At 33.5% G+C, this 23,737-nt stretch overlaps 5 protein-coding genes across 6 annotated transcripts in view; 3 read left to right on the top strand and 2 right to left on the bottom strand.

Annotated features, from left to right (window-relative positions):
* The window catches only part of LOC128888510 (serine-rich adhesin for platelets-like), an 88,151-nt gene extending 68,122 nt beyond the window's left edge, over nucleotides 1–20,029 (bottom strand). The window contains exons 1-7 of the mRNA XM_054145413.1: nucleotides 19,033–20,029; nucleotides 12,818–12,927; nucleotides 12,527–12,738; nucleotides 12,251–12,439; nucleotides 11,998–12,141; nucleotides 10,163–10,259; nucleotides 4,608–4,772 (exon numbers count right to left, since the gene is read on the bottom strand). Coding sequence (XP_054001388.1) covers nucleotides 4,608–4,772; nucleotides 10,163–10,259; nucleotides 11,998–12,141; nucleotides 12,251–12,439; nucleotides 12,527–12,738; nucleotides 12,818–12,927; nucleotides 19,033–19,214 — 1,099 coding nt within the window. The 5' untranslated portion in view covers nucleotides 19,215–20,029. The remainder of the gene's footprint in view (nucleotides 1–4,607; nucleotides 4,773–10,162; nucleotides 10,260–11,997; nucleotides 12,142–12,250; nucleotides 12,440–12,526; nucleotides 12,739–12,817; nucleotides 12,928–19,032) is intronic.
* Nucleotides 9,017–18,274, top strand: LOC128888649 (fatty acid-binding protein-like). The gene is made up of 5 exons (XM_054145712.1): nucleotides 9,017–9,163; nucleotides 15,228–15,427; nucleotides 16,065–16,237; nucleotides 16,592–16,696; nucleotides 17,839–18,274. Exons 2-5 carry the CDS (start codon nucleotides 15,358–15,360, stop codon nucleotides 17,896–17,898), a joined length of 408 nt encoding a protein of 135 aa, XP_054001687.1. The 5' UTR covers nucleotides 9,017–9,163; nucleotides 15,228–15,357; the 3' UTR covers nucleotides 17,899–18,274.
* On the top strand, nucleotides 10,447–11,986 carry LOC128888628 (cilia- and flagella-associated protein 299-like). Its single transcript, XM_054145684.1, has one exon. The coding sequence runs from the start codon at nucleotides 11,278–11,280 to the stop codon at nucleotides 11,983–11,985; it is 708 nt and encodes a 235-aa protein (XP_054001659.1). The 5' UTR covers nucleotides 10,447–11,277; the 3' UTR covers nucleotide 11,986.
* A 363-nt stretch (nucleotides 20,030–20,392) lies between the features above and the next one.
* Nucleotides 20,393–21,615, bottom strand: LOC128888635 (uncharacterized). Its single transcript, XM_054145693.1, has 4 exons — nucleotides 21,497–21,615; nucleotides 21,034–21,379; nucleotides 20,752–20,916; nucleotides 20,393–20,667 (listed from the first exon to the last, which is right to left on the bottom strand). Exons 2-4 carry the CDS (start codon nucleotides 21,196–21,198, stop codon nucleotides 20,443–20,445), a joined length of 555 nt encoding a protein of 184 aa, XP_054001668.1. The 5' UTR covers nucleotides 21,199–21,379; nucleotides 21,497–21,615; the 3' UTR covers nucleotides 20,393–20,442.
* A 202-nt stretch (nucleotides 21,616–21,817) lies between these two features.
* Nucleotides 21,818–23,480, top strand: LOC128888654 (B-cell CLL/lymphoma 7 protein family member B). Of its 2 annotated transcripts, none has more exons than XM_054145719.1 (4): nucleotides 21,818–22,449; nucleotides 22,794–22,869; nucleotides 22,936–23,038; nucleotides 23,113–23,480. In XM_054145719.1, the coding sequence occupies exons 1-4, from the start codon at nucleotides 22,358–22,360 to the stop codon at nucleotides 23,229–23,231; spliced, it is 390 nt and encodes a 129-aa protein (XP_054001694.1). In that variant the 5' UTR covers nucleotides 21,818–22,357; the 3' UTR covers nucleotides 23,232–23,480. The 2 variants fall into 2 exon arrangements, with proteins under 2 accessions (XP_054001694.1, XP_054001692.1); XM_054145717.1 differs by having other exon boundaries at nucleotides 22,933–23,038.
* Nucleotides 23,481–23,737: the final 257 nt, after the last annotated feature.

Genomic DNA, 23,737 nt, shown 5'->3' with positions numbered 1-23,737 from the left:
TCTTCATCTACGATAGGTCAAACTGAAACATTTCATTATGAATATTTCTCTTGAATATTTAGCCTCTTCTAAAGTAATTTTCAAAAGATGTATTATAATCTAAGGTTGAGAACAAGCACGGGCCAAAATTTTCATTAATATTTAGTTTGCCTGTCAGAGTGTTCAAATACGATTGAAATTAATTTCGACAGCTCCTGTTACTCGCGACGCGCACAACTCCATCCCTAATTGCAACTCTTCTAAATATTCGACGAAGGAAGCCACGAGACGATGTGTTCGTGTGCCACGTGTCTATAACACGCTTCTGCAATTAGGCTTAGGAATCGCTATTGTATCGGAGATTGACCCCCCCCCCTCCCTCCCTGGAACAGAATCTCGACAATGGGAATGCGAGCAATTTGCTGAGAGCAACTGACTCAATTGCGGCTCGATGAGGGAATTGGACCGACTCTAGCGATGAGGTACTTCGAATCAACATTGAATTCCATTCCGACGACGTCGTCGAGTCGAATGGAAAATGTCTCCTATCACTTCTTCCATTTCACTTCGTATCGACTCATTACTCCTGAAGAAGATCAATTTCTCAAACGTCATAGTTGATAATGAAAACATGTTTCTTAAAATCTTCAGACCTGGTGTACATATCATTTCTATTTTACTACAAAACAAAATTTATGAGGTCCTTTTGAAAAAAGTTCTTCTCTCTCTCATTGCATTTTTCACCTTGTTTAATATTTTCACCCATTATTGTAACTAATCTTACAGAACTGTAATAAATATTCATCGTAACACAAATATATTTACTTGTGTTTGTTTCAAACAATTATTTCCCATTTGCTACCAATATTTGTCTCGCTGCGGTTTACTAATTTCTTTTTTAACATTTTCATCCATTACAAAACCTAATTCGTAGAATAAATAAAAAAAATCAAATAAATTTTCCTGATGGAACCAAGCTAGATGCCAACCATCATATTATATAAATTTTTCTACTGCTACTAAATATACAATTCACCATAACAAAAAATACATTCACTCTCAAACAATTATTTTCTATCTCCTACAAATATTCTTCCTCGTTACAATGATATACAACAACACCATGTGCGCCTATGGAAGTAAATGGGGCTCCAGACCGTGCTCTGGAATCCTCTCTAATCTGTTTAATAATTTCTTTGTTCCTTTCTCGGTCACCGAAGTCACGCGTCGAGTGCCGATTTTCCCTTACACGTTCGTTCCAGTCGTTAACCGAGAACGTCGAAACGTACAGGCAGGATTTGGATAGAAAAATTTCGACGGTGAAAACGACATTGGTCGGTGAACGACTGGCATACGTCGACGAGGAAGTTCAACGAACCCGTCGCCGTTGGAATCGCTACGAACAGAAACGGAGCAACTTTTCAACGGACACGAAAGAACATCGGTGAAACGTGTGGCCAGGGCGATCTGTTCCGATCTTCGTCCCTGAAGCAACAAGAAGCAGAGCATGACAGAGCCATGAAGAACAACTGGACACAGTTTGTTGGCAGCCGCTTATAAGGTGTATGAGTCATTACGAGATTCGCGTTTTCCAGCGCGAAATTCCTTGCGAGACGGCAATCCCCGTTACTTTCTCGAACTATCGGCCGCTGGGTGTTCTGCTCCACGTTTCGGAGAAAATTCAGGTTAAATGGTCTTCCAGGGACCACTTAAGGGGGTGAAAGTACTTGAACATCTCGAAAAATGGAATCTTTCAACCCTTATTTTTAACTTCGGTCATTTAACACCACAGAACTCAATTTCAAGTTATTATGTAGCTATTATGAATGAAAATAAATCATTAAGAATAAACAAAAAAAAAATTTTGTTTGATAGTTGAACATGCCTACTATAATGTATAAAAACATTGACATTCCACAATTATTCGTTACGTGAAATAAAATTTCTTAAATAAAATCTTGTTTATTTCTGCAAAAAGAACAGAAAACTTTGGAATTGAGAAGCTGATTCCTGGTAGATAAAATGCTTAAAGATTCTCTGTATATTATTGGATTAATAAGGGAGTTCAGAGTCTGGATAAGGGATTGACTCGCATCGGTGCGCAATAAAATTTAATTGGATTAATGACGACTTAATCCGAGAATTTCATATGGATCTGTTGCACAGCAGGTCTATAATTACTCGCTTCGATTGCTCTATTCGTGACATGGAAATCTTCTCCGCGCTCCAGCAATAGATCAGCCAAATTAATGGAACATAGCTAAGCACGCTGCTCGAACGACGAGTTGGACTAGCATCGTTTTCTCTCGATTTTCTCTCCAGTGAGAATAATGAATTGGACGTGCCGGAATAGTTGCGGTACGTAAGAGTATGCTAAAATTTGTTTGCAACGGACCCAACGTATCTTTTAATGAAAGAATATCTTTTATGTAATATCTTTTCGATGAGATAGTTGCGAGGAGACTATAACCAGAGCTGGGTAAAATACGTATTTTAAATAGTAAATCGTAAGTAAATAAATATTTTATTTCGAATCGTGCATGTACTTTTAAAAATAAAATATTTTATTTTACTAAATTATAGTGTAAAAAAAAATATATACATATCGAATTGAGTAACTCCTCCTTTTTCAAAGTTGGATAAAAAATATATTTATTTTGGTAATCTAAAACGAACGAAGTACTTTTCCTCTGCATTATAAACATACATTCAATGTACTTCTTCAATGAATACTTCGATTAAGAATCTTCAATAAAAATCTTCATAAAATGAATGATGGAAAAAGATATTCTTCAATCGCAAAAAATCATAATACTTGCAAGAAATAGTTTCTCCATCTGTGTATCATACATACACAGTTTATTTTCAAATTAAAAACTATGGAAAGTATTCTATCTTATGCTTTATGTTATTAAAATGAAACATATTTTATTTTATGTGTTAGATTATCGAAATAAAATATTTATTTTCATGCTTTAACTATAGATTACCAAAATAAAATATTTATTTTCATGCTTTAACTATAGATTACCAAAATAAACTATTTTATTTGCTGAAATTTTATATCCCATTTTAAGTACTATTTTGTTTGAATTCTGAAGAATCTATTGTTTAAAATAGTATTTAAAATATTTTTTCTACAAATATTAGCCACTTCTGACTATAACAAATGTGTTCGCTAATACCCTAATGACGCACGCGACGTTAAATATTATAATAAAAAGGGAAACGTTATGAACTGATACCAATCTAAACAAATTGTAGAGTGTGCTGCAGTAAGGAGGCAGCGCCAAACATTAATCCTCCTCCCACCACTCTGAAAAGGAATTTCATAATTAGGTATCTATGCTATGATATGGAAAAGACATTTCAAAAATCTGAATTTTAAAACGTTTTTTTTTTAGTTTCCCAAAAATTTGAAAAATGGAGCTGCCTCCTTATCGATGCACACCCCTCGATTTCAACTGACGAGAGTTGCACGCAATTTCTGATTTTTGTTCCAAAGTGTAAGTGTTCCGTGTCTGAACAATGAACAAGCTATGGCTGGGATTTTCTAGAATATTTTTAGAGTAACTAGAGACAACACTGGCTGCAGAAAATATACAGTGACGGGATGATTCAATTTCAGATGGAAATGGGAATCGAGCCAAGAGGGGATTACAGAAACGACGTAACCAATGGTATTTTGAAAGAAATCGTTGAAAATAGTGTAGGAGAGATAGCCTCAAGTATCGTTTAACTCTTGAAATACAGTCCCACTTGTACCCTTTTGTGTCTATTGAAGCAAACGACCTCGAATAGAAAAATCAGCAAATGTAAGACTTGTGAGTGCTATCGATCTCCAAATATCGATGTTTAAATTTAAAGCAAGATGTTAATGCACCCCACCCTGTTCATTCAGGTTAATAATACCATCTGAATACAGAGGTGGGTAATATTTGTAGAAAAAATATTTTAAATACTATTTTAAATACTATTTTAAATAATAGATTCGTCAGAATTCAAACAAAATAGTATTTCAAATGGGATATAAAATTTCAGCAAATAAAATATTTTATTTTGATAATCTAACACATAAAATAAAATGTTTCATTTTAATAACATAAAGCATAAGATAGAATACTTTCCATAGTTTTTAATTTGAAAATAAACTGTGTATGTATGATACACAGATGGAGAAACCATTTCATGCAAATATTATGATTTCTTGCAATTGAAGAATATCTCTTTCCATCATTCATTTTATGAAGATTTTTATTGAAGATTCTTGATAGAAGTATTCATTGAAGAAGTACATTGAATGTATGTTTATAATGCAGAGGAAAAGTACTTCGTTCGTTTTAGATTACCAAAATAAATATATTTTTTATCCAACTTTGAAAAAGGAGGAGTTACTCAATTCGATATGTATATTTTTGTTAAACTATAATTTAGTAAAATAAAATATTCCAAATTATGGTACAAATATATTCAGTGTTTTTGAAATAAAATATTATTTGAAATATCATCTTAAAAATTTTTGATGTCAAATAAAATACTTTATTTCATAAAATACTTGCACGATCCGAAGTAAAATATTTCCAATGAAACGAAGTATCGCTATATTAATCGTAAAATTTTGTACTCACTTGGATCTCGTTGTATTTCGTGATAGAGAACAGTCAACACTTCCGAAGAATTCAGGTAGTCCGTCAATCCGTCGGTGGCCACCACTAAGAAATCCTCGGTGCCATCCAAATGGACGCATTTAACTTCTGGTTCGCCCGTTACGAATGGTTTGTATCGAACGTCGCCTGAAATTGCAAAAAATACATTAAATTAAACTTTTTTAATATCGATATTATGAGCAGATCAAGAATAATAAATTAACACGTTTGAAGATCGATACATAAGTTTTCGGTGCATTAAATAAATATGTCTAGGAGTACCATCTGCGTGTATTTCTAAATTCCATAATCGTATTTCTAACGCGTCTATAATCCTATTTCAATGCATTTCCATGCATAATCTTTATTCAAATTCTTTTTAGAATTTCACATTCTATGATTTAAAGGGTTAACTCTTCTAATTACAATTTTTCTTCGCGCTTTCCATCGTGTTTCGGAACGATTTATTTGCACATTTCGATGTATATTTCTTTATGAAAGTTGGCAATTATTGGAAGTTTCTTTCTCTCCGTTGCTCGCGAATTTCCGTGTTTCTTCGATCATTAACTGTACCGGGTTTCATTCATAGTCGTAGTAAGCCGAAGGAAAAAAACCATACAAATTTATAATAACCGGAAGCGTCTATGTTACGGTAGTGCCATTATTTAAATTAGCTGCGCCATTCATTAAATAGATAGTTAAAGTTAATTACGGTCTAGTTGAACACTGATACACCCCACGCTTCGTCCATCGCGTGTTTTTCAGATGTAAAAAAAAATCATCGCTTATGCGCAATGGGTAACTGTAACAGTTATCTCGAATTCCATAAAATTGCACGTTACGGGGAATTACATTTTTCCTGCTACTTTGTTCATTTTCGGCGTTAAAAAGTGTCGAGGGATGTTTACGTTCGAAAGAGAAATACATTAAACCGTGGCCTTTTGTATTAGGTTGCCCCGAAAGTTTCTTTCGCGAGTTACACTCAATTATTTTATGTGGTCGTGTTTATATAAATAGACAATTTAATTTCATAGATATTCATGTTGTAACAGTAATGGAGCAAAATGAATCGTGCACAATTCAGTAATGTAACATAAAACATAAACTATCGTGCATGTATTACTTATTAATAAAGCGAAAGAAACTTTTGGGACAACCTAATATTATACATGAAACAAAGTCCTAAATTTATTAAATACTCACGTAGGAAAGATATTATACTATCCATTTGTTTCTCGAGAATAACGCGAGGAATAAAAATTACGCATTATTCTTAAATGATCCTTCAGTACGGATCTCGGTATCGCGTGTGCGCGTCTCGTGTCCGCTCATATTTATTTCTGTGTCTAATTACTAACATTTTCTTGATTATCGTTGTTAATAGCGTACGAACAACCCTTCGTCGCGAGTAATAGCGAGCTAATCGGCTGCGAATAGTAACAATCTGAGACTTTGAGATGAAACTAAAATTTATATCTCCGAATTGATTAAACATGTATAATGTATAATGTATAATGTATAATGTATAATGTATAATGATTAGACTGCGGATCTTTATAGATTTATAGGAGATTTGAATGTGCAAGAACCTACAAAATGCAAACAACATACAAGAATATAGAAAAGATTGAAAGTAAAGTTCATGTTATAACATTTGCAGAATAAAATAAATTCCTATTTGGGTTCAATTTTTGTAGGCACGTTCGCCAAGATCCTAACTTCATCTAATACAAAAATTAGTCCAAAAATTCTATCGCTAAAACAAATTGATGCTTCGTAAAATCCAGTTATTTATAATCTAGAAAAATAAACACCTAAAATTAGAGCTAATAGCAATTCAACTTTCCTGATCTTTAAATCACCATTAATCATGAAATAGCGCATTTCATATTGCTAATCCTAGTGCACCTAAAATAATTCAATTCATTATGATGAAGAATTCAATCTCATTATTACCAATTTCCTTCCTAAGTGTTGCCTAATATTCGATGCTAAAATTTCAATCTCAATTTGACCTCTTCAATCGTCAAATTGAAAATACGTGTCTACAGCAAAAACTTTTGTAAACATGGAGAGAAATTCCACCAGACAACGGATCATCGAGACACGCGTCTTCTAGCGATGCAAAAACGGCGTAATGAGCTGTTAATTATTCCGGGCATGCGATTGTATCAGCCACCCAGTAAAGCGTGCATTGCTCGGAGCATGGTTGCACGTACTATTGTGTCAGCGGTCGAACGGAACCAACAGGATACCCGACACGCGTCCAGAATTTTTTTTCTTTCCTTTTCCCCACGATACCTAAGCCATAGTTGGCCAGCTGCTAGGACACCTTGCTCCTCCCTACTTGGCTTCTTTGCAAACATGCAAAGAGTCAAATTTATCTCGTGATGCGACAATTAAGTTGCATAACTGCTGGAGTTCTAGACAATCTACAATTAGACAAATTTTTCCCCTGTTAGCTTCTGCTACCTAGTATTAACCTTTGTGATTCTACAGGGTGTTCAAAAAAAAGTATTCAATATTTATATGGTGTATAGGGCACACTGTACTGAGTAAAAAAGCTTTAGTAAACATAAGTCCAAAGGTGAACCGTTTCTGAGATATAAACATTTTTGTTTGCTAGTATCATGATTGACTTATTACTGGGTTTTCGATATTTATACAAGATTTTCCACGTGTCCACCGCTCATATCTGTAGACGCTTGGCATCTTCTTCTTACAGAGTCGCGAACTCTCTCGAAAATTCCACATTTCTGTCGAATTATTTGACAAGCATGGTGGATTCCGTTACGTAGCTCTTTCAAGTCATCTATCGGGGTGGAATACACTTGGCTTTTTAAATATCCCCATAAAAAGAAGTCCAGAGGATTTAAATCGGGGGATCGAGGAGCCCATACAACTGGTCCACCATGTCCACACCGTGTTTAAGTGCTCTCTCATGATACTAGCAAACAAAAATGTTTATATCTCAGAAACGGTTGACCTTTGGACCTATGTTTACTAAAGCTTTTTTACTCGGTACAGTGTGTTCTATACACCATATAAATATTGAATGCTCTTTTTTGAACACCCTGTATATCTAAAAGAGCTGCACCTGTTTACTCTACCAACGACCTCATGATGTGAACAATTACAGGTGCAAAGTATTTATTTATCTTTCATAAACGTAGTTTAACTACAGTGGGTGTAGAATGTATTCGTACACCGATCAATTTCTCAAAAACCCACTGTATATAGCAAATTTATATTAGTAGATTCTGTAGGTACCAAAAATAATAAAAATTATCTTCATACTTTTGTAAATATTGCTACAAATAGAAAAATGTATCGATTAGAAGCTTATTAAATTAGAATGTTGGAAAATTCCAACTTCATTCCGTATTAACGTTTGAAGAAAATTAATTTAATACGAATATCGATTGCTTCATTTTGCGCTCATCTAAATTGACAAGAAAAACGAATAGTAAATCCACCAGGAACATGCACTCTCTGAAACTTGCTCGCCGAGGTTATAGTAGAATCAAGTTTCATAAACCGCAGAAACAAGTCTACGAGAACCAGACGCAATAAAATAATTAAGAACGTATGAGAACAGCCCGGGAACTGTGCTACAATTAAAAATTCTTTTTATCGTCTTTATTCTATTGCAATTCAGCCGGTCGACAACTTTTCAACGAATAACAGAACCCCATTAAGACGATTAATCTTCGCGAATGAAATTTCGTTACGGATTGTTAACCCCGACGAATGAATTTAAACATTAGAAGAAGAAAAAAGTTACACATTGTTCGTTAATATATTGTCAAAGTACCCAGGATATTTTTAATTGGTATAAATTCATTACCAAATTTTTTGTACTTGAAGTTAAAAAAATGCAAAGTCCTATTATGATAATTTTCTATTTTCTCTTAACCATACTTGAAATATTTTAGCAATGCAAAGATAATTATCTTTATTAAAAGAATTCAGAACATTATATTTTTGAAATATATCTATGTATGTAATGAACAATTCCAACTTGAAAAGAAACAACTAACTAGAGTTGCCTTAATTTCAATTATACAATAATAAATTGTACTACTCACCATGTCAAATACAGTATAAGTATTTCTGAAGTATAAGTATAAATATTTCTGAAGTATAAGTAAAAGAAAAAATAATCTTTCATTACATTAATATCATTACAGTATAAACAAATTACTGATTAATGACTGTAAATTACAAATGTAATTCACCATTAAGTAATTAATTTCTGCTTGACTAATGACTACGATTATCACGTTCAGTTCTTATAATCAGCTAAAAAAATAATCATGAAGTAATCAATCATTGCTCAATTCTGGTTGAAAGCAACGCTTTCTGATGCGATTGACCGATTACAAGAGAATACCTGCACCGCCATCTAGCGACTGTTAGTTTTCTCTAAGCAACAGTGAATGTCAGTGGAAGACAGACGATAATATTGTGTCAAATTGACGGTAGAATTAATAGTGCAGAGTAAAGGATAACCTGTGCGTTTTCGCGTATCGTCGGACGTGAGTACGAAAAGTAAATATAAACAAATAATAGATGAATGTCGACAAAAATCAACGATATAAGGCCACGCCTTAAAAATGCGCAGTTTCCTTGTTCCCTGTTAACATTCGTTGAAATGTTATGACGATATGCGTTAACCGAACGTATTTTTACGAAGCTCCTCCGAGGAGTTAACCTCAACTTTCAACTAGAATACGCGAAAACGTATGCAAAGAAGTTGTAATTATGACTTTCTCGACTGTCTTTTTGTCTTAAACGTTCGTCCACGCAATTATTCAACATAATTAAACGTGTTATTCTCGAAGAGAATTGGACTAACGTGTTATAAGAATAATGTGCAATAAAATTTTTTCTGATGCAACTTTTACTGTATTGTAACTTCTTTTAGATGTACTTAATAATAAAATTGGAAAATCGATGTCGACCATGGTTGTTTTTATGTATCTGTTATAGATATGGACCAAACCGATAAAGATATATAAATAACTGTCACCCATAGATACTATAACCGATAGAGATATACAGTAATATAAGTAATTGTTTGATTACACAAATATTTGAATAATGAAATAATCCCTTTCTTAATACTGATATTGTGTTAAAAGGAACTAACGTAACGAATGAAAATGAAAAGCACTATTTTTTTTTACATCGTTGCAGTTTCTTAATGCTTTCAAATGTTTCACTCATGTTTCATTGAAATATGTATTACTTGCTTTATATGACATTGATATGAACAAATTTGCTAATAATTTGTAATAATAATAACAATATATAACCAATGCACAATTTGAGAAAATTTATACTATTTGGGTAATAAAATGTTCTATTAGTACAGATTTTACTATGCTTCCAATTATATTTTGTTCTCTTTATTTTTACAAGTAATAATGACATTACTTTCTTCAAATATGTATACTTTTAAAAAGCGACAACTATGATAATTATTAATTGCTATAAATTTTCAAAAAGACAAAAGGAAATAAAAATTCACTCACCTATAGCTCTTGAAACACTTAAGACTCCATTAACTCGCATGATTCCCATACTTTCCATCACCACTCCTCCCATTTTTTGTATTCTTCGTACTTCATCCTAGGAATGAAAACTATTGTTTTTTTGCACGTCACATGAACTCTTTTAAACAATAAAGATATTAATAAATAACGAAGGAGAGCCAGATCTCCGCCATACTACAGCCAACGAGCAAAAGAAAAGCGCGGCATCCCATTTGTCTTTGCCTAACAGCGCATGCGTACAAGTGTATGGCTTCGCGCGCCTTTTGAATATCACCTTGCTAACATTAACTCTTTTATTCAATTGAATTCACGCAGCTTTCGATTACTTTCTCATAAAATTTGATCTAGTATTTTATACTAGTATTCCGTAATATATTCGGTATAAATTGTATGAATGTACAATACAACAAGTTGTGTACGTCTTATAAATTTGTAATATACAGTGTGTCTCAAAAATGTTGTAACACCGTGAAAGAGGTGGTTCGGGAGGTGATTTGAAACAACTTCTTCCTTAGCGAAAATGTTGTCCGAGGTTTCGTTGAGGAAATATTAACAGAAAACACTGACCAATCAGAGCGCGAGTATACCGGTGGAGCGGCCGCGGTAGCGTATGAGCGCGGCCGCCTAGCGCGTAGCCTACGCTCAACTGGCATACTCACGCACTGATTGGTCAGTGTTTTCTGTTAATATCTCCTCAACGAAGCCTCGGACAACATTTTCGCTAAGGGAAAAATTGTTTCAAATCACCTCCCGAACCACCCCTTTCAAGGAGTTACAACATTTTTGGGACACCCTGTACAAAGCTAACTCAGCAACCAATGATAGTCTGACTTTTACGGCGCATGCGTTAATAGACAGAGATAGATGGAAAGTCCCGCGGTTTCTTTCGATTTTCAAACGATGTGACATTTCAGGCTTGTCTTCCCTGCTCTATCTATAACATTTCTATGTTTTAAATACACTACACTATACATATTAAATGTCAATTGTTTTCTGTGCAAGGAAATCGTAACCAAAAATTGTATGTCAAACCAATCATTAAAATAAGTATATAGTCTACTTAAAATCATCGATTTACGAAATTATATTTAAAAATGTCAATCGTAGGAACACAAATTGACAGTGATAAAAGATTATTAAAATTCAAAAATTATGAAGATTATTTGGATTCTCTGGTAACATTCGTTGACCTTGGATATATAGGAAATCTTTATACCGCGCGTCAATTAGCCGAACTCGGATATCGTTGTACAGGCGAGACTCTTAACGAAGATGCATTCTATCGACGTTTGAAAGCTGTGAGAGATTTGCTATTTCCGATCTATAAACCTTACGAGTTAACGTCAGAATTTGTAACACCGAGCAACGCAGTAATGCAAGAACTTGCGCTTCGCGAACGTTTAAATAGACTAAAAATCGTATCCACTATTATATTCGTAAGAAATATGACGAAACTTCAATTTGAGATCTCTGGTTACATTGACTTTAGTGAGAGACTCGAAAAAGAAAATTGGCTTCCATATTTTCAAGGGAAAAAGAAACTATGGCCTCAAGCATCTGATCTCGCGTATTATCACTGGAGAAGAAACAAAACGTGTTTAAATGAAACTTGTAATTATCAACCAATTATAGATCCAAAACAAGGTCTTAGATTCAAATACTGCCATGATAGACATGTAATTACCGTGGATCCTAAATTACCCACTCCAGGCGTGAATACGACAAGAGTAAGAGTGCGTTGTCCAGAGTATGAACATGTAATATTATATGATCATCTTAATCGAAGTAAAAGCCACATTTAAGCGCGTACTTACTTTACGCTGAAGTCGATGTGGATTCACTAATTGAACGACACTGTCACGTTTTATTAGCATGGCTGACGAATCTCCTACCCAGGCAACATATAACTTCTTGTTTAACAATAAGGTGCAAACTGCGGTTGTACCACCACATATTTTCTGAAAGAAAAATATTAACAATAACATTAACGATACATACTTATTTCAGCAATATATTATTCTGTACTTGTATACACCAAGTAATAATAAATAAAACTTCGTTAATTACTTGTGTCTTAGACTTTTCTATAAACTGTGTGTCTGTCTCGATAAAAGCTTCGCGTAAGGCACGCTCTGGATCTGTAGGATAATATATGCTTTCTGCTAAATACTGATGAAGATGAGTAGCAGAATATACAGCTGCATCTTGTCCTCCGTGTCCATCGAATACTGCGTAGTAATTTGCTACGGAATCGTCCTAGAATTTTCAATTATTCATCAAACAGAATGCTCACCACCTGTTATTTGTCTACATATACAATAAAAATTCAGCATTAATGTTTACCTCGATACCAAACATAGTGTGTAAATCATGTATGACCACGTAACGATCCTCCATTCTCCTTCTGCAATTTTTATTTCCACCTGCTATTACTTGAGGCAATGGTGTTGAAGGAGGAGATGGTAGTAATGCCAATCTACTATTGTCCAGGTAGCGAGTACATATTTCATTAACTTTACCAGTAACGGCTTGCATTAATTTCAATGAAGTGTATGCTGCAAGATAATATACACTGCTATTAAAAACTTTATTTTTCTTAAATAAAATACAAAAGTTCATGACAAAGAAACATACTGTTTTCTTGCGGTTTATATCCGTAATCTTCTGGTTGCTTTTTGCACATGGACAAGATTTCCTGTATTACTTGATGAACCAAGTGTGCTTGTAGGCTTGATGGACATGGCCTAAAATATTACAAAATTCGTCCAATATGTAACATTCAAAGATTTCGTAATAATTTAAATTATTTTACGCTGTTTCGGTATCGCGTGAAGTAACAAACGTTACGATTCGATCACTGCTCTGAATATAGAAAATGAAAATATAATCAAAGCAGAATGTTTAAAAGCAAAGAAATATACGTAATATATAATCAGGAAAATTCGATAACTACAACCTCCTCGTTAGAACCATGGATTTTTCGTTTCGAAATTCCCTTCATCGTAAGCATAAAAAGCATTCTACAATTTATCTAGAAATAATTATAATTCTAACCAATCTTAGAAACGTCTGTCGGTATTGTGCTTTTTATTTATCATTATTCGTACCTTCGTATCTTATCTAATAATAACAGTAGCACGATCAAATATGCCGTTAAGTATATAGGGTGTTTTCAAAAGATTTATTAAAATTTTGGGTACGAGTTACAATAAATAAAACGAGTTTATAGTAGATTTTAAAATATCCTACATGACATATAATGCACGAATATTCCAGAGATAAGCAACGTTAATAAATCGAAAATATACAGGGTGTTAAAAAAAAAGCATTCGATATTTATATGGTGTATAGGGCACACTGTACCGAGTAAAAAAGCTTTAGTAAACATAGGTCCAAAGGTTAACCGTTCTGAGATATAAACATTTTTGTTTGCTAGTATCATGATTGACTTACTACTGGGTTTTCGATAATTTCTGTACACGAAATTGAACAAATGAAATTGACGAAATTGTCGGCACTTGAATGGGAACATTCAGAACACAATTTATAAACATTGACATAAACATCGCATGCGATCGAAGCAAGTAAGTCAATAATGATACTAGCAAACAAAAATGTTTATATCTCAGAAACGGTTGACCTTTGGACCTATGTTTACTAAAGCTTTTTTACTCAGTACAGTGTGCCCTATAAACCATAGAAATATTGAATACTTTTTTTTTAACACCCGGTATAGATAAAGATGTCGAAGAATTGATAAAAGAAAGGACAACTTTTTATCTGTTATACGTAGACTGGGGATCTTTATGCAAAATAAAATCTTTGCAACCGAATCCACGTAAATTGAACCTAAATAGGAATTTATTTTATTCTCCAAATATTATAACATGAACTTTCAATCTTTTTTTATATTCTTGCATGTTGTTTGCATTTTGTAGGTTCTTGCACATTCAAATTTCCTATAAATGCATAAAGATCCGCAGTCTAGTTATACGTTAAGTAGAAATTAGTATCTTGATTGTAAAATGAAGTTATATTTTGCGTTGAAGGAATAAAAATTGATTTATGTAGCTATGCAATCGAATGGCATTAGAAATAAAGCGCTACATCTATGAAACATATTTCGTTCAAACGAGAGGTCATGGTATAGAATCTATAGATACGAATACAATGGAATTAGAATACAATAGAATGAGCGTTACTATTTATCTACGATTTTTCTTTCAAGCCTCTAATATCTACAATAATTTTGTAATAAAAGTTCTACTAACGATTTAACAGTTTGTCGAATATTTTCATGTTTTTGTGATACACTTCTGGTTAAAAGGTATATCGGTTCAATAATGGGTTCTGTTGTAGTCACGTGATTTTGTTTACCCAAGTTGTTCGGCTCGCTGAATAAACTATGCATATAGCCAGTGTTGCCATCTCTACTGATTTTAAAGGCGATCTACTCGTTTTATTGCAATTTGCTATTTTACTGTTTCTTGAAAGATTTTTCAATTTTTCGTCCTTCTTACAGTGAAAATAAATTCTAGAATAGTACACACGTACACAAACGCCAAAAGCAAGAAATGAACTCATTCCTTTTCCTCTGTGGACTTAAAATCCCTTTGTTCTAAGTTGCAATTAATTCCTACGACTCGACTCGTACTCAAAGTTTCGATGAATCTTTATGCAACACTTTTTAACTGACTTCGAAAAGGAGGAGGTTACTTAATTCGACATGTAATTTTCTTTTCTTTTCATGTTTAATACACAAACATGTCCCATCGAGAATACAACTGTTAATTTCTTCCTGAAAAGGAAGTTGGACCGTTTAAACGTTCAACTTCGCGGCAAGGAATGTCTTAACATCAAACATGTTGGTTTCTATCTGATATTTGCCGTGTAAGATAACGTATCACAATTTAGATATGAGAGACCTATGGAAAGGAGAAGTAACTCGCAAAAAGCGTTTGCCACGGGAACAAGGAGACTGCGCTTTAGATAACGATTTACCCACAATTGTAAACACAAGCCACAGCGAGGAATATGTTTCAAGGTTGTTGAGATCCGAATCTTTCGAACTGCTACAAGACGGCACGATTCGAAATAAAAGCATTCTACAACCTTTGACGAATCTCGACGCGCCGGTATCGCCGATTCTAGAGCGTTATCAACTGGAGCAAAAAATGGCATCGATCGTCGGCAATTATCAACATGAACGCAATGAAAATCTCGACGAGTATTTCAAAGCTGTGGGTATGTTGAATGGAGTGGGCAAAAATGAATGTGCCGTACCCTACGATGGTAGCAAGAACAAGTACAATATATAATTGCTGGAAAATCTGAACGCAATTTAGGATTTAATCATTCCTTTCTGAAATATATAGAAAACCAGACGTGTCTAAGAACTTGATTTTATCCATGTGTACTACTTTCTTACATGTTCATTTTAATTAAAAAAATATTTATACATTTCTATATAATCATATAACTGTTTTTGAGAATTTTCTGTATATTACGATTTTGTGTTTACTAAATATTTAATGAATCAAATAAATGATTAAAATACCGACAATTTTAGTGGATTATTTATTTAATATCTGTTATTGAGTTCAGTGGCGTAACTGAAATTTGTTTTCAAACGGAAGCCAACCCTCTAAATCTTGTGTAATATTAGAAAAAAGAATCTATTTTTATTAAGTAATAAAATTAATTCTTCGAATTGAACAGGCCCTGGTTACGCCACTGATTAGGGTCGCGAGTTACATCGAAGGAAGAGATTTTTCTTTTTCATAGGGACTTGAAATTGTATTACACGTGGAATGGCATTCGAAACAATGGAATATCGAGTAAGAATTAAGTCGGTTTTGTTTCTACTTGTATGCACTCATAGGTGTACCATACATTCCACGGAAAATGATGGCCATGTCCAGTCCGCGACTGGAAATATCGAATGACGGTGATAAATGGACAATTCGCACAATTTCGATGATTCGCACAGTAGAAGTGACGTTTACTCTCGGTGAAGAATACGAAGAACACATGCCTGCTGGAGTTACATTGAAAGTACTCTTTACCTTATTTTTACGAAATTAAATTCGATAATATTCTTTACTCTGATAACATTCGATTATTCAATCCTTATTTTATCTTTGGATAATTACTAGGATAATTCAATTGAATGATATTTTTTATTTTGACGACATTATTATTATTCAATCTTTATTTCTAAAAGTGCAAAGTTTCTTTCGCATTATTAATAAGCCATACATGCACAATAGTTTATGTTTCATGTTACATTACTGAATTGTGCACGGGACAACCTAATTGTATATTCGATTTGCACGCAGAATACTTTCGCATTCGAAAGATAGCGTCGTCAACGTTGATATGAAAGAAAAGGGTTCTGTTTCTGTTTAGAATATGACTACAATGGAAGGAGATAGCCTGGTGACAGTTTCGGTCAGTCCAGATAACAACAAAGTTGTACGGAAATACGAAGTTACTACGGATGGTGTAATCTTGGTAAGTTCTGTTTATACCTATAATTAAATGTGTATAATTTGCAAGGAATTTGGAAAGATCAGCGATACATTATAATCTCAATGGAGACAAAAGCAAAATGGAATCTGAAGATCTCATCTAACGAAATAACGAAGAGTATTTTTAAATTCAATCTCATTTTACGGGGACAACAAATCAAACAAATTATGTAATATACACGAAAATATACAGGGTGTTTAAGCTATTATTAGCCAGCGTTTTTCTCGTAAATGGTATATATGACAAAAAAATTAAAGTAGGAAAAATTCATAATGTTTTTTGTGTGCAATATAACCAGGTATATAGATCTGTCGTATTTGTACTATTTTCTGAGAAATGAAGGTGACCTTTAATTTTTTAAATGGAATGGTATATTTTTTGTATAAAAATATGGTAGAATATCGAATTCTAAATAAAAAAGTATTGACCTTTATTGGCCCTAAACCTAACAGGTAACGAGTAATTTCACTTTATTACTTGAAAATTTTCATAACGTAATATCGAGATCGAGATTCAACCTTGTCACAGATTTCCGCAGGACAGTTCCTGATGAAGTGCTGAGTGACATGGATGATGTTTTTCTTTACGAAGAATTCGTAGTACACTTGTTTGAATCTCCATCTTGATATTACGTTAAGAACATTTTCAAGTAATAAAGTGAAATTACTCGTTACCTGTTAGGTTTAGGGCTAATAAAGATCAATACTTTTTTATTTAGAATTCGATACTCTACCATATTTTTGTACAAAAAATATACCATTCCATTTAAAAAACTGAAGGTCATCTTCAATTCTCAGAAAATAGTACAAATACAAAAGATCTATATACCTGGTTACATTGCACATAAAAAACAGTATAAATTTGTCCTCTTTCATTTTTTGCCATATGTACCATTTACGAGAAAAACGCTGGCTAGTAATAGCCTGAACACCCTGTATATACAACTTTTGTATATTTAAATTGCAAAAAAAATATCTTGAAAAGTATCTCTGTATTCTTCTTTTAGAAAAGTTCTCGTTCGAAATAAATATTTCGTTTAAGAGATCATACAGTTGGAACGCATACGTAAAATGTACACGAAACAATGTGTACACAGATATTATTACTGTATTCTCTATTTTCAGACAATGACCCATGAAAACAGTGGCCAAGTGGCGAAACGCTATTTTAAACGTCTTTCGTAAACCGTACGGCAATTTCAGCGGAGAAAAATATTTAAACTCTTACATTCCATTTAAAACGAACGTATAACTCCACATATAATGTTTTTTTTTTAATATCCTTATATCGTAACGGTAAGTTTTTAATACTTCCAAGAGCTCCATTCCTATAGTACAATGGAGACACGCAAAGGCGAACAAAAGCCGCGTGAAAAGCGTCTACGCTTGCCAGATGAAAAAAGCCGTGGATCGATCACAAACGTTCCTACTGTCATTTAGAGCATGTGCCGCGCCTACTTTTACCGTTTGTCACGTGTTCCTCGACACGACAAACAAGGATAAACAATAACTGTATCACGTGTGTACGAATACGAATAAAGACTCGTTTAAACGCACAAAATATCTCGCGTTGTTTGATCAAAAACTCCAAGAATATTTCACTGAGGTACTGAGATGTAAAGGCAAGCTACAAAAAGAAATGCTTTTAGTCTTTACAAGCTACGTGTGAAATTCCAGCTCTCTTCGGTGTACATGTAATCAACTATACCAGTAATAATAATCATTTTTGTAAATTTGTCATTTCTATATCGTCGACAATAAAATGATTCTTCTCTTTGAATTTATCTTTTTAGATTTTAAATTTTATGTAATAAACTCTGCATTCTATGAGTCATCTGAAGGTTAATGTATTATACATGTTTAAATTTGCTTTTTTATCAACTACAATAATAAAAATACCTCATCGAGAAAAAAAAAAACCATTAACCTTGATATTTGGGATGGTGATCTAAACTGGTACACCCTGTATATAGATAAATTGTAATGGCCATCAGATTGAGACTCAGAAGGTTAATTACTTTAAAATAACAAAATATCAAGTAAACGTTTTAACTTGAACAAGAGTTACAAAAATAATAAATACTAATTGAATATAAAGGCACAGAATTAATTTCCACGCGTAATACATGGGCAAACGAGCGGTCATATGAATCATTGTTTAAGAAGAGGAATTCCTAAAAGTTGTCAGTTTAGAAGACCTATATATCGCCTCTGTTTACATTCGGCGCCGGCCGCCATAGAAGCTTATCATGGAATACGATGTCCACCCACGCTCCTGACATACCATAATATCGTTAATTCAAGAGTACATTCACTTACGTTTGATTGATATACTGCAGAGTTACGTTGATGATCTCGCCGATAAGCTCATCGTCCGTCACGTTGTACGAACTTACGGGAACGGGCAGCTGATCGTACGGATTCACCCTGGCAATGAATTCGGTGAAAAAACGGCTGTAAGCACCGAGATAATCGGCGTCGTTGCAATCCTCTTCCGCCATGCTTTACGAACTTCGTGAAAAGTCCAAGTGACGAAGCACAGGGCACAGTTTCTTCTGCACAAAGACCACAAATCCTCTGACGCGAACGACTCTTACCGCTTACAAGGATACGTTAGCACAATATACTCGGTGGCTGGTGCACGGCGTGTTAGATTACGACAAACGAAAACACGAAAACGGAAGCAGCCGAAAGAAACTTTGTTTGTGTACATGTGTATCTCGTGAACGGTAGAACGTACTGCCGTTTTTCTTGCAGGGTCGTACTGTAATCAACCGATTCGTTGATAGGTAATATTTGTATTTAGATTACGTCACTCATTCAACATCGCGTACGCACGTCACACTACAGGCACGATCGAACGACGCGTTTCACCGTCGTGCGTCTTGGAGAATCGGAGAGGGGGATGTGCCGCGACGTTTAAAACACTATCTCTCCCGCTTCTTCAAGTCCAGCGTCACTTTTTGCCTTTCCTTTTACCACTGGCCACTTGCGGATCGAGTCTCGTAACGGAGCAAAAGTGCGTAACGGAATTCACCGAACGACGCCACTGCGCATGTCCGACACGGAGCTCTGCACTCGCTCTGCTTTGACCGCGGATTCCATCATTTTTTTTTTCTTTCTTTGTTAGCAGCAATTGTTATTGTCCTTTATGCGACTCCTGCCGGTGTACAAACAAACTTCTTTTCGGTTTTAGTATCTCTTTGGATGTTCTCTTACGTTTATTACTCGTTTAGAAAAAATAATCTAAAAGAAATCAATTTAGTTTATTCATTGCACAAAATATTGTTATACGATCCTTCAAAGGTCCAAAATTTCCTTTATTATTATTACAAAATTGAATACTAACTGAGAAAAATGTCTTGACCTCCTAATATCACCTCGAACTCCACATAACTAAGCAAATAAACTTGTCAAATTGAAATTGAATCCACTAATGAAATTCATACTTAAACGAGTTGAACAATTATTTTCCAGGTTTTTTTTCAACTGGGTTTCTATTACTTTCAGTACAATTTTTAATATTCATATAGATATTCACACAAAATTTCTTAACTTAAACATACTGTCATACGTGCTTGTTTTATAAGTGACTTATAATTAAGAAACTTTTATTATCTACAATATTGTTATACATTTTTACACATGGTAACTTAAGAAACCAAGCAATATTAATGTATATTGCTTAGTTTGTCAGCCTCTAATAATATTTTTCAAGCTTGACACTTCTTACAATATAGTACAAGAACTTTTGAGACTGCTGTTTCCTGTAGGATTTTTTAATTCATCACTCATATACTTTAAAAATGAATGTTCAAATTTGTCTTGCATCCACTGTGGCAATGGTGCATTCCAACTTTCAGGTGGTTTGTCTCTCTTAGTCCAAACATTATTCAAATAATGACCTCTTAACCTCTCCAGTCTACGGTTCTTTTCACTTTTTACCAACTCTTCCTACAAATAATGCAATGTTACTTTCTTCCAAATATTTAATTACAAGTATGGTATTATATGGTATGATAATGGTTTCGAACTTACATATGCTTTTTCAGATTTATACTTTGACCAAAGGTAACAGTTTTCGTAGTCAGTTTTCCATTGTGAGCATTCAATAGTTTTCCCATGTACGAAGTACTGATGGAAGCGTGCTCTTATACTTTTGCAGTCATCATATTCTTCTTTATATAATTCACATGGCCGCACCTAAAATGTTCAAAATTTTTTATTATAATACAGACAAAAATAGAAATGTGCCTTTGTTACAAAAATGATTTACTATAAAGAACTAACAAATAGTGATTATGTAACATAAAACTATACCATCCATTCGTTTTCACGTAATTCATCTTCTTGTTGAGAAGCATCTTTTTCTTCAGATACTACACATTTAGTTGTATCGTCAAGTGCATGTTTTACTTCAGTCGTCAGAGATTTAGTTGCATCGTTAGATACACCTTTTTGTTCAGGTTCTATAGGTTCAGGCATTTTGTTCGTATTTTTTTTTCAAGTTAAGGTTACCGGTTTAAATTAAGGTTACCACCATTCCACTTCCCTCCTTAATTGTGCAAATGCTTATAAGAATTTATATTTACAATCACGCGCAACTAATACATTCCGATTATTTACAAACATTATTTTATTAAGTCTTTCTTAAATTATCATAGTACTATCAGTGTTTAGACGCTTCGAGTATCGCATAATCATATTTGCATAACATGTACAAGGAAAATTATTCTTATCTCAGTAGCAATATTACAATATCGCACCTAAAAAGCTACAAAACGAATATTAGTATACATGTACATTAATGCATTCTTTAATTGTTCGTTATCTTTAATTTAATTTGTTGTGGATTTATTTACCAAAAGTGAATTCATTGCAAACCCGCCTTAAGACCAAAGTACAAATCAAGTCGTATACAGAAAAAGGTATACATGAAACACATAACGAATAAAGCTTTATTTATACCTTTACTATATATATATTAATTTTGTATAATTCTTGTTCAAATGGATCATATTACCAACAAGAATTTCTTTCAATAATTCTGTTGTATACGACTCTATTCTAAACTACACTAATTGTGTATATCACTTGAAAAAAAAATGTCAATGTTTCGATGTGAGATTTTTCAATTAAACAAAAGTAATGGAATTTTATCTTTATGTTCTTGCTTAGAATATGTCATAAATGCATAGTTTTATGTTAACTTTTAGTAACAGTACGAAAATTGTTCATCGCAAGCGTCATCACTACATTCGTAGTTTCCATCAGTGACGCTCATGCTAACGAAACTTTGAACAATCACATTTTTATTCTTATCAAATTTAACGCATTATCACTGTGAGAATGTTGAATTATTATGAATCTTTCCACACATTTAATTTAAGTAGAATTTCCTAAATTTTTGTGAAACTTGTAAAAGTTTATCGCGTAATGAGTGTCACTGATTTCCGCCATTCCCTCTGCGCCCCTTCGGACATATCATCTTGTTATGATAGTCTCGTTCTTGTCTCGAATCTGAAGACGTTAATGACTGCACCATCGAAATTCATATCTACTGTCAGTTTCCTAACCTCTTCACCGACGAATGTCCCGGTGTTTCGTGTTGTGATCAATTAACAGTGACTTGTAATCATATAACATGATGTCGCGGTCAGTGCGTGCAGAGACTCGTAGTCGTGCCAAGGATGATATTAAGCGTGTAATGCAAGTCGTTGACAAAGTTCGCCATTGGTAAATCTCTTAACATATTATAGATGCACGAGGAAATATTGAAATGTCTTGAGAAAAATGTCAAAAAAAAAAAAAAAATATATATATATATATATATATAATAAAACAGTATCGGATAACAGAGACGGATTAAAGTTTTTATTACTTGCGAGATTTAATAGAGATTTTGCATTACACATGTCAGCTGTAAACAGATCTCTATAGTTCTGAAATGTTTCTTGCGTGTTGATTGAATAATAGTGTTCTATATCTGCTTTTTTAATAACAGTAAAGAAGGTAGCTTTCCTGTCTGTTGATTCGATATTGATTTGAAGAATACGCTTCTCATGTGAACATTTTTATAGGGAAAAAAAATGGGTTACGATAGGAGAGACTACTATGAAGATTTACAAGTGGGTGCCTATATCTTCGCTTGATCAGGTGAATAAAAATTGTAAAGTGTATACGAAGGTAAGAAGTAATAATAAATACCTTATTGTTTAGAAGAAGAAGGGAAAAACAGGAGCAGAGAAGGAAAATGGATTGCCAAGAAAAAGTGGACTAGATTCTTCAAATTCTAATTTTGGTCTCACAGAAGATTCAAACACATGTGAGTTGAAATTTGTAGAATATTCATTGTTGTTTGTTGGGTGATTATATAAAACAAACTCTTTCATTTATTAGGTTTCTCAACAGTTAGCGATTCGCAAGGATTAACAGATTTCTCTGCACATTTGGGATTTTCTGAAGACTCGAATTCTCAAAATAGTGAACCAACACCTAAGAGGTTAAAGACTGATTAAAGTTTATTCTGTGACTGTTATTTGGAAAATGAGGTATTTAGGAAATCATTTACATCTTATATGAATTTGCACGCGATAAGATTATCTTAGATCATAGTTGTGAATGGTTAGATTGAAAGATATTTCTTCATTTTCCATTTTACACCCCATGTTTAGTGAAAATTTGTATGTATCGAAGAAACGAGTAATTGTATGAATCAACTTGATTTATGTGTAGTGAGATTTATTTTTTTATACATGGATTTGTTACAAATTTTCATGGTTCGAGTTAGAAACTAGAACTTGTAATAGTTTAATAAAAAATTTGTGTTGAATGTTCAGTCCGTTTTAGGATCTGCTTTGAAGAGTATAAAAAAAGTTATAGAGTGAAATTATTATTTAAAACGGATTGTACATTCTAAACAATCTTCATGTCATCTCAGTATTATTTCATTTTTGAAATAAATATACATATGTATAACATTTTCATTTACTTCATAGTTACATCTTACAGAGATGGTTACACA

This window comes from Hylaeus anthracinus, unplaced genomic scaffold (genome assembly GCF_026225885.1).
Source record: "Hylaeus anthracinus isolate JK02 unplaced genomic scaffold, UHH_iyHylAnth1.0_haploid 11994, whole genome shotgun sequence".
NCBI lineage: Eukaryota > Metazoa > Arthropoda > Insecta > Hymenoptera > Colletidae > Hylaeus > Hylaeus anthracinus.
This window is presented reverse-complemented; position numbering and strand designations above follow the sequence as displayed.

Excerpts from the sequence above, each read along its gene's own strand:
- LOC128888635 (XM_054145693.1), bottom strand. The coding sequence starts at position 21,198 with ATGCCTGAACCTATAGAACCTGAACAAAAAGGTGTATCTAACGATGCA. Across the intron at positions 20,917-21,033 it reads TACGTGAAAACGAATGGATG|GTGCGGCCATGTGAATTATA; the intron begins GTATAGTTTTAT and ends TGAACATTTTAG. Across the intron at positions 20,668-20,751 it reads ATAAATCTGAAAAAGCATAT|GAAGAGTTGGTAAAAAGTGA; the intron begins GTAAGTTCGAAA and ends CATTATTTGTAG.
- LOC128888649 (XM_054145712.1), top strand. The coding sequence starts at position 15,358 with ATGGCATCGATCGTCGGCAATTATCAACATGAACGCAATGAAAATCTC. Across the intron at positions 16,238-16,591 it reads CTGCTGGAGTTACATTGAAA|AATATGACTACAATGGAAGG; the intron begins GTACTCTTTACC and ends GTTTCTGTTTAG. Across the intron at positions 16,697-17,838 it reads CTACGGATGGTGTAATCTTG|ACAATGACCCATGAAAACAG; the intron begins GTAAGTTCTGTT and ends CTCTATTTTCAG.
- LOC128888628 (XM_054145684.1), top strand. The coding sequence starts at position 11,278 with ATGTCAATCGTAGGAACACAAATTGACAGTGATAAAAGATTATTAAAA.
- LOC128888654 (XM_054145717.1), top strand. The coding sequence starts at position 22,358 with ATGATGTCGCGGTCAGTGCGTGCAGAGACTCGTAGTCGTGCCAAGGAT. Across the intron at positions 22,870-22,932 it reads CTATATCTTCGCTTGATCAG|AAGAAGAAGGGAAAAACAGG; the intron begins GTGAATAAAAAT and ends CTTATTGTTTAG. Across the intron at positions 23,039-23,112 it reads CACAGAAGATTCAAACACAT|GTTTCTCAACAGTTAGCGAT; the intron begins GTGAGTTGAAAT and ends TTCATTTATTAG.